This window comes from Ictalurus furcatus, chromosome 1 (assembly GCF_023375685.1).
Source record: "Ictalurus furcatus strain D&B chromosome 1, Billie_1.0, whole genome shotgun sequence".
Classification (NCBI taxonomy): domain Eukaryota; kingdom Metazoa; phylum Chordata; class Actinopteri; order Siluriformes; family Ictaluridae; genus Ictalurus; species Ictalurus furcatus.
The window spans coordinates 6737431-6747527 of NC_071255.1; the positions used below are offsets into that span (position 1 = coordinate 6737431).

The 10097-nt window shown below is 41.8% G+C and overlaps 1 protein-coding gene across 1 annotated transcript in view; it reads left to right on the forward strand.

The window, feature by feature from the left end:
* The window catches only part of dtnbp1a (dystrobrevin binding protein 1a), a 34337-nt gene that overhangs the window by 4449 nt on the left and 19791 nt on the right, over positions 1–10097 (forward strand). The window contains exons 5-7 of the mRNA XM_053622004.1: positions 444–576; positions 5374–5506; positions 7801–7823. Coding sequence (XP_053477979.1) covers positions 444–576; positions 5374–5506; positions 7801–7823 — 289 coding nt within the window. The remainder of the gene's footprint in view (positions 1–443; positions 577–5373; positions 5507–7800; positions 7824–10097) is intronic.

Consider the following 10097-nt stretch of genomic DNA (forward strand, 5'->3'; position numbering starts at 1 on the left):
TTCCATCTGGCTATGTCGGCCTCGACCTTTTGTTATTAAAACTGCAGAGTATATGTGTGCACGTCAGTGATTGGCTTTAATTTCCCATTGTTTTAACGCACTTATTGAGAGATTACCGAAAGCCTTCTATAGACGCTTCCCGTTCCGGTCAGTTTATCTGCCCCGGTCTGACACCGTGCACATTGGGAGTCGCACAGAAAGTGCTATTTCTCCCACGACTAATACGAATCATCTGTTGCAGTAGATAGTGTTTCATTCATTCATTCATTCATTCATTCATTATGAGCAATAATTTCCACTAGATGAATATAGGCCCATTAATAGAGCTATAGATAATAGAATTCTTTATGGTATAACACCGTATTCGAATATTGCACCGTATTTAACTCTGACGCGTAGATACTGGTTACCGTATTCACTGTATGATCCTCCGTGCTCCTCAGGTGGTGGATGGAGAAGTGGTGATGCTCTCGGCTCACTGGGAGAGGAGGAGAGGAGCCCTGCGCGAGCTGCAGGAACAGTTACAGCAGATCCCAACCTTCCTCACAGACCTGGAGTCCATCACCGCTCGAGTCGGTGAGACAGACAGCAAAAACTCACACTCGTGAACTCGTTTCAAGATATTCGTTCTGCCAGCTTCATCTTATGTCCCTGCACTTCTCTGAGCGGTCACTATTACAGTTTACAGTTGGTAGTATTACTGATGTCATGTCACGTTTGCCGTAAATGTTTTTTTTTTTTTTTTCTTTAAATCACGTTCCCCGATTTGTCCACTGTATGAGTTAAATTAACTTACTCTCCTCTTTTTCTTTATATCTACTTTATCCTCGTTGTTCACGTGCAGATTTTCCGAAAACATGACATGACAAACAGCAGCTTGGTTTTAAGTGCCTAACCTGATATTAGGCACGTAATATTAGGTGTGCAGCAATTATTGGCACCGCTGTGAATGCGTATGAGAAAATATATTTGACGTGTATTCCCATTGATAATTTTTTTTAGAACACCTGGGTGACTAGGAACAGGAAATTGTTCAATCATGACATCCTGTTTCACAGGGGTATAAATATGAGGTAACACACAGGCCAGATTCCCTTAGTCATTCATAGCAATGGGTAAGAGCAAGGAATGTAGCTGTGATGTGCCACAAAAGGTTGTTGAGCTTCACAAAATGGGACGCGGTTATAAGAAAATAGCACAAGCATTGAAAATGCCCATCAGGGTAATAATTAAGAAGTTATATAAGTAGATATTGTTTAATAAAAACTTAGAAAATAATAAGGGGGGGGACAAAAAAAATAGTATGGATGTGCACATCAACCATTTAAAGACAGAGCAGGAACGTTCTGGCAGTGACATGGGAGAGAGGAAAAAAAAACCTACACGATAAAAAAAAATACAACGGGGAGAAAAAATTGTAGAGAGTGAAAGATACCGAGTAGCAAAAATGACAAAGGAGACCTGAGTGGCGTGAACGTTTATACAGACTAATATATACTGACGCTTTGTGTACGTGGGTGTGATAGCACGTTCATATAGCTTCAGATCTCAACAGTAAACAAATAAACCACAGATCGTTAGTAAATGCATGTCTTGGTCAGAAAGCGGTTGTGTGTGTGGAACGTCTCCAGAGAGCAGGACTGGAGTGTCTTTTGATAAGAAGGAAACCCGATGCTAAGACTGTGCGTTCAATCGGCGATGTTGTCGTGTTGTAGCAGGCGGCGAAGACGTAGTGCTCGTCCGTCAGCGGGTTGGAGATGTGTCGAGCGGTCTGCGTAACGCACTTCTGCCGCCTCACGAGCCTCGCTGACACCGGAGGAATCGTGCTTTGGTGGAACAGCGTGATCACCTTGAGTAACCTTGCGGAACAGCTGCTCAGTAATATATGAAGCACTACGTGGGAACTCCCGCTGAGTGCCATCTGCTACAGCTAAAGGAGGTTCATATTTACTCCCTCGAGCTCGTTCTGTCAGGTTCTCACACTCGTTTCCAGCAGGATCATGATGTCGCTCGTGCTGGAGGTTTAGAGCCTGCTTGATGTGGGAGATAAACTGAATACCGAAACACACAGGACTCCATCCACATATCGGCGACGTTTACATGGACAGCAGTAGTCTAATTACTGACCTTATTCTGAATAAGACAATTTTCTGATTAAGGTGTTTACATGAGTCGCTTTTAGAATACTCCTTTCAATGATCAGGTTTTACATGTTATAGAACATAGATCGATTAACTGCACACGTCACGCCGTCCAGAATTTCACGTATTAACATACAGTTTGTCTTCGTTATGGGACCATATATAGTTTTGGGTGTTTCATTTTTCATTTTTCCAAACGCTTCAAGTGCAGTTAATTATACGTGCAAATAGACGACCGCTCGAAGCCGTGGGCTGCGTCCCGAACCGCGTACTTACCGTCTATATAGTAGCCGAAATGCCCGGTTCAGTCCTGAGCTCGGGTTACTGTGTGTGTGTGTGGAGTTTCCTGGACTTCTCCCTGTGTCCCTGAGGTTTTCCTCTGGGTTCTCTGGTTTCCTCCCACCTCCCAGAAACATGCCAGTAGGTGTATCGGCTACTCCACGGTCATCGGTGCGGATGAGTGTGTGAATACGTGTGTGAATGGTAGTCTGTGATGGACTGGCATCCTATCCAGAGTGTATTTCCTCCCAGGATAGTATCTGGATCCACCCTGATTAGGATAAAGCACTTACGGAAGAAGAACGTATGAATGAAGAAACGCTGTAAATGAACGCATATTAAGCATGGAAGGATGTTTATATTTACTGTGTGTGTGTGTGTGTATGTGTGTGTGTGTAGTTATGCTCCTATTTTGCTGCATCATCCTCAGTATAAACAGTCTAGGGATTGAGACACAGAACATTGAAAAGGAACGATCGTATTTTAGAGAGAATGCTTTTTCCGCTTATTAGATTTGTGGCAGTTGGACCGAACTCTGGGATTTTCACGTGTCCAGAATCAGAGCGTTAAATTCCAGTTTCAGATGTTTTCGAAATCCAGGGTACAGAATGAAATCTCTCTCTCTCTCTCATTTGCGTAAAAATACCTTGCAAAAGCAGAAACGGATGGAAACTTGATTTTTATTATATTGCAAAACATGTCTCCTCATCCTGATCAGCGCTGGCTGTAAAAGGAGTTCCTAATTCATGACTTAAGCTGGTGTCTGACTGCAGAGCTTGAGGCCACAGCACTGCATAGTTTAGTGTTCTTCCATCTGGTTCAGCTTATCAGCTAATTATTTAGCCCTTGTTTAGTTTATGTTTGTTATCAGGGTTTCCTGGAGCAAAAAAAAAAAAAAACCCAGCAAAATATTTGGCTTGGCTTTGCTTACCAACTCATAAATTACACACTACTAGTATTTTTATGTTCAAAGGTTATCAGTTGGCTTCCTTCCTTTCAAATTGAGATTAATATAATCACAAGTCTCGGTCTAATCATTTTACATGGAGACTCTGGTGTTACTGAAACGTTTCTGTCGTGTACATGTTCTCTTTTACGTGCAACATACTTTCTCTCGATGAGCCACTTGGTGGCGCTGAATAGCTTCACGGATCTTTCCCCGAAACCGACGAACTGAGCCGCTTTATAATTTTGCTTCTGGGGCTTAACAGATGAAACCGATTTATTAGCACAGGGACACATGCATACGCACAACGGTGTACAATATGCAGTCTGCGACTCATCTGTTCACTCAGACCAGTTATTCATTATCCACTCGTTATCATTATCTGTTCGTGACAAACCAGTAAAGACTGACGCAGCATGTAACATCAGAAACAGCTTTTCCATTTAGATTTTTTTTTTTTTTTTTTGTCAACAAGCCTGGTTGAAGTGTATTAACATGAACTGGCTCCTAACTTTGAGTGATCTGCATCACGTTTGTGGCAGGGAAAAAAAAAAAAAAAAAAAATGAACAGCTAGACTGAACGCCCAAACTGAATGCTGGGTCTGACTTGTGAACACCTAACTAACCCCTAAAAGGCCAACCCTACATTATCCTTACACCTCTACTCTGCGCACTTTGCTTCTTCTAGAACTCGATTAAAGATCTTGTACGGTAGCACTAGTTGTATCGTTCTCCGCTTGATATATCGCTTTGCCTGTATTTCCTCATTTGTAGGTCGCTTTGGATAAAAGCGTCCGCTAATTGAATAAATGTAAACGCTCAGATTTAGGGAGGCTGTGTAGTCTGAAACGGAGCACAGTTTTCATGGAAAATCGGTAAGGTGAAAGCTGTCATGCGGACCAGGAAGCGCGGCGCGGTACCGAACCCGATTCGTCGGAGGTGGTCTGAGTTCGGTTGCACTCGGGAACAGTCGCACTCGGATTCGGGCCGCAGCAAACGTGTCCAGTGGGAAAACCACCCACGACTCGAACTGAACAGCCAAAGTAAAGGTTCATAGTTGAAAAGGATGAGTAAATAAAAATGGTTTTGGTTTGTTCCATAGTGACGATGTGAGTATTTAAGATGCACCGATACTAAATTTCTCAGCCGATACCGATAACCGATTATCCAGAGTGATATCAGCCCATACCGATAGTTCTGCCTTTTATGCCTTCTTTTAAATTAATAATAATTAATTCCCCGATTCTGAAAGAAATGCAAAGAAAAACTTTATTCTCTCCATTTTAACAAGTTGTTTGACAGTAACTGGTCTCGTAAACATTAACACATTACTCTAATTAACATGAACACATGAACTAAATTCTGAAGATTAAAGTAAGATTATTAACTTATTGAATGTTATTAATTCATATTAACATTGACTGAATTGTAAAAACCCTCCTGTTAGTCTCACATTCATTCACCACAAACACAAGCATTTCTACTTCATCACTGACATCAAACTGGTAATATATAATATCAACTTTTTATATATTAACATTAACTGGATATGAAATATACTACTCTACAAATATATTTTTCTGTGCAATACATACTTTTTTGTCAACCCATCTTCATTTAAATCTTTCAACCGTGTACTGGAGCTTTAATTCAGCTCGAACAGCGCGGCAAAAAATAAAATTAGACTCGACGCCGAAACTCCCGCTTCACTGCCGCTCACGTCCGGTGTAAAATTTTAGCAGTGCAGAGCTTACAGAGATTACAAACTGCAGTTTTGTTGTTCTTCCACACAAGAGACATCTTCTTTACACACAGCACGAAATCGATGTGTTTTTCCCGCCCTCTTTTGATTGACAGGATATAACCGGCCGATGGACCGTAGCGTGAAAAATTGCCTTTATTGGCCGATACATCAGCGCATCTCTAATAATAACCCCCCAAAATAGGTTGGTTAAAAGGAGGCAGAAAGCACTGACGTCTGGAAAAACCATCTTGTCTTTACTACAGCTCAGCTCGAGTCCAACTTTGAGGAGATGGAGAGTCATCTGATGTACTTGGAGAATCTGTGTGGTCAGTGTGAGCTGCAACGCATCAAACACTTTCAGATTCTACAGCTGGAGAACTACAAGAAGATGAAGAGGTGATTACAAGGGTTTTTTATCATATCATTTCATCTGGATATTCTGGACAGTTCATCATCTGATCCTCAGTTAGGTTTTCTATTTCTAAATCAGTGCATTTCCCTGAAGGGCCCTGAGTCATTCTTTCCTCTTCCCTCATTCTAATTCTTCCTTCTTCTCCCTATTGGCTGCTTCCTTTTTTTTTTTTTTTTTTTTTTTTTTTTTAAAATCAGATCTTTTATAGATGGTAAAGTAGGTATAATGGAAGTGCAGTGAAGAGATGGTTAGGAAGGAAGTGCTGCAGCTTCAAAAGCCAATCTCATGAAAAGCAGAACGCTCTTAAATGCTGTTGATTCACAGATAAAGGATCTCTCGTCACCCGCGCTGTGCACCCTTTTTATTTCTTTTTTTATTTCTTTATTTTTTTCAATTTAAGATCCTGTTTGGCTCTGGAGTTGTTTCTTTTTATACCTGTATTATAACCTCAGTATTTGACAGTACCAGACTAACTGAAACCAAGTGTACAGTGCAGTATACGGTGCCCTCCACTAATATCGGCACCCTACATAAATATGAGCAAAGAAAAGCTTTGAAAGAAAAATTGTCTTTATTGTTTAACCGTTTGATCTTATGTTTAAAAAAAAAAAAAAAAAAAATTCACAAAAATTCTCTGCTCTCATGGCGATCAAACAATTACAAACACAACACAGTTTTATAAAAAATTATCTTCGCTAAATATAGGTGTGAAACAATTATTGGCACCGCTATGAATTCATATGAGAAAAATATATTTGACGTGTATTCCCATTAATATTTTACTTTATTTATTTATTTATTTTTTAGAACACCTGGGTGACTAGGAACAGGAAATTGTTCAATCATGACTTCTTGTTTCACAGGGGTATAAATATGAGGTAACACACAGGCCAGATTCCCTTAGTCATTCATAGCAATGGGTAAGACCAAGGAATGTAGCTGTGATGTGCGGCAAAAGGTTGTTGAGCTTCACAAAATGGGGCGTGGTTATAAGAAAATAGCACAAGCATTGAAGATGCCCATTTCCACCATCAGGGCAATAATTAAGAAGTTCCAGCCAACTGGAAATGTTATGAATCAACCTGGAAGAGGACGTGTGTTTATATCGTCTCAACGCACTGTGAAGAGGACGGTTCAAGTGGTTAAAAAATCTCCAAGGATCACAGCTGGAGAACTGCAGAAGTTAGAGGTGTCTTGGGGTCAGAAAGTCTCCAAAACTACAATCTGAAGTCACCTACATCATCACAAGTTGTTTGGACGGGTTTCAAGAAAAAAGCCTCTCCTCTCATCCAAAATCAAACTCGAGCGTCTTCAGTTTGCCAGACACTACTGGAACTTCAAATGGGATCGGGTTCTATGGTCAGATGAAACCAAAATAGAGCTTTTTGGTAATAAACACCAGAGGTGGTTTTAGCACACACAGAGAGGCAGCCAAATGGAAATATGGTTAAATACGGTGGGGGCTCTTTAATGTTTTGGGGCTGTTTTTCTGCCAGACAGCTTGGACATTTTGTTAGGATACATGGCATCATGGACTCTATCAAACATCAACAGATATTAAATGAAAACATGACTGCCTCTGCCAGAAAGCTTCAAATGGGCCGTGGTTGGATCTTCCAGCAGGACAACGATCCAAAACATACATCTCCCCATAGAAAACCTGTGTGGTGAACCAAAGAGGAGAGTCCACCAGCGTGGACCTTGAAATCTGAAGGATCTGGAGAATATGGATATGGAGGAACCGTCTCAGATCCCTTATAGGAGAAGACTCAGAGCTGTTATCTCGGCAAAGGGAGGTAACACAAAGTATTGACTAAAAGGGTGCCAATAATTGTTGCACACCTATATTTAACAAAAAAAAAAAAATTGTTGATAAACCTGTGTTGTGTTTGCAATTGTTTGATATCCATGAGAGCAGATTATTATTTACAAAATATCTTGATCAAAAGCTTAAACAATAAAGACAATTTTTCACCGCCTTCTTTGCTCATATTTACCAAGGGTGCCAATATTAGTGGAGGGCACCGTATGTTGTCTGTTTACACTGAGACGGTCCGTTTTCATGGACAATTAAAAAAAACGCCATGGTTGGGTTTAGGAAACGTTAAACAGTGTTCGGTAAATCAGGTATCATATTCGAGACATGCTGCACCTAACAGTATAGCAGTCTCACATGACCTTATGACAGTGTCCTGTATATCCTCACACCTCTCGTCTGGAATGTGATCGGTGTGTGAGCCATGTCGGCGTTAACGTTCTTTTATTATTTCTGTTGCAGGAAGGAACTGGAATCTCTTAAAGGTAAGAAACTACCGTATGAACGTATTACTCATTCTGTAGTGTGTTTTTAGTTTTTAATTTCCATCGTGCTCAGTCCTGAGGGCCGTACAGAGAGTCCACACTTTCGTTCTGTCCCTGTGTTGTGTGAGCTGCGATAGAGCAGTCCATCGCGGATAGGATCACAAACGTGTGCGTATTCGTCCTCTGATTTTGTCATTTCTCATTCCGCTCCTGGACCTCATTTCCTGCTCCACAGTGAGGGGAGCTGTGTGGTAATTAGCTGCTAATTAACCTCGGTGAGCCAGAGATGTGCCAGTGATCGGGGTGTCTCTCCGTTCATCCTTTTTTTTTTTTTTTTTTTTATGCGATAATGTCCCAGGATAAGTTAATACATCATTATATATATATAAATGCAGCAGGGGGGTTTGAAAAGATGCCGCGGCGGAATTTTCAGCCGATTTTCCAAGTCAATCTTCTGATTAAATCCTTCAGGAGGAATTCGTTTGAGCTGCTCGGGGTGTAGTTACGGTGTTCCGGTGGCTGATTGGTCAGCACGTTTGCCTTGCACCTCCGTGGGGTCGGGGGTTCGAGTCTGTGTGTTCTCCCCGTGCTTCGGGGGTTTCCTCCACCAGTCCAACGACATGCATCGATTGGCATCTCTAGAGTGTGTGTGCAGATGTGCCCTGCAATGCAACCCCAACCTCGTGCCCAGAGGCCCTTGGGATAGGCTCCAGGTTTCCCCACGACCCTGTGTAGGATAAGCGGTACAGGAAATGGATGGATGGAAAACATCTGGATTTTTGATGAGGATAAATGTGTAGTTATGTCAGTACCCTTTTTTTTTTTCTTTAAATTTTGGGTGAGCAAAATGTGAAATATAATGGGTTTAAAACCCATTTCTACAGTGTAAGGAAATCGAATGAGTGCAACAGTGGTTGTGATCATACAGTCCGTGTGGATGCGTGAGCTCGGTGCTTATTTTTGGTGGACGTTTATAGCAAACCCGATCGTGCGTCGATGAAAAGTGCTCACTTCTCCAAATAGACCAGGCTAGAACGGTGCCTCCTTCACAGAGGGCGTAAACTCTGCTATCGACCTAAAAATGAAGTTTTAACACCCACGTGTTCCTTTTCTGCGCCTCTGGGCCGCGTTCGCTAAATTCCTACGAACAGCTTGCAGAAGACGTCATGACATAGAATGGATTACATGCGAAATACTTGTTCTGTACTGTGTGAAAACAGCCTTGGCTACAGATTTGCTAAATATGACTCGGCAATTGGTATCCACTGGAGTCACTAAAGCGTTCTTTTCTCTTACCGGCGTCTCAGACGGGAACGATAATCATGCGTTTCAGTGTTGTATTAGAACGTAAGGTGCTCAGTCGATTTAAGTCGATCGACTTGCAAGGCATGCGTTCCACCCCCTTAGAGCCGTGAATGGTACGTTCCAATCTTGCTTCTCCTTTCGCGCTGTGTCCCTGAGCAGGAGATGCTTCAGCATCACACAGAGTATGAGAGAGCACGTGTGTGTGTGTATGCGTGGGTCTCTGAGTGATCTTCAGATTAGCTGTACTTGCTCTAGAACGTGTGAAGAGATGCAGGTTTAACCTTTTTCTCTTCTGAAGCTGTCTTTCAGCCTGATTTTTGGACTCTCCACTCATCTTCACACAGAGACAGGAGCATGTGTACGCCTGCAGCTGTGGACGGCAGTAAGAGGAAATTGTCTTCCAAACCCTTCTTGTTTTGTTCCGCTGTCGATGCAGTTTAGCCGTTATGGCGACGAGGGCCGGTCTGGCAGCGTAGTTGAAATGATTTAACGCACTGTTGTTCGTCAGATGGAAGCTCGAGAGAGCCCTTTGAGCTTTGGTGAAACTGGTGAAAGGTTTAGTTGTGGCTTTTGGGCTGGAGTCCAGCACATTGGAGGTGGCCATGCTGGTCTTTGCAAATAAGTCTGTTTTGGCTCTCGTGTAAAGAACCCATGCTGTTCTGTTCAGCTGCTGTTTACTGACTTCTTGATAGATAATGTGTGTGTGTGTGGCTTTGCCAGCTGCAATATGTTTATAATAGCTTTGTAAATACAGTTCTTGTTTTTTTGTTTGTTTTTTTTTCATGACAATTTTGTTTTCTACTAGAATTCAATTCAGTTTTATTTGTGTAGCGCTTTTGACAATGGACATTGTCTCAAAGCAGCTGTACAGAAACATATAAACACAGGATACAGATTTTAAGCGTGTGAATTTATCCCTAATGAGAAAGCCGGTGTCGACGGTGGTGAGGAAAAACTCCCGAAGATGAT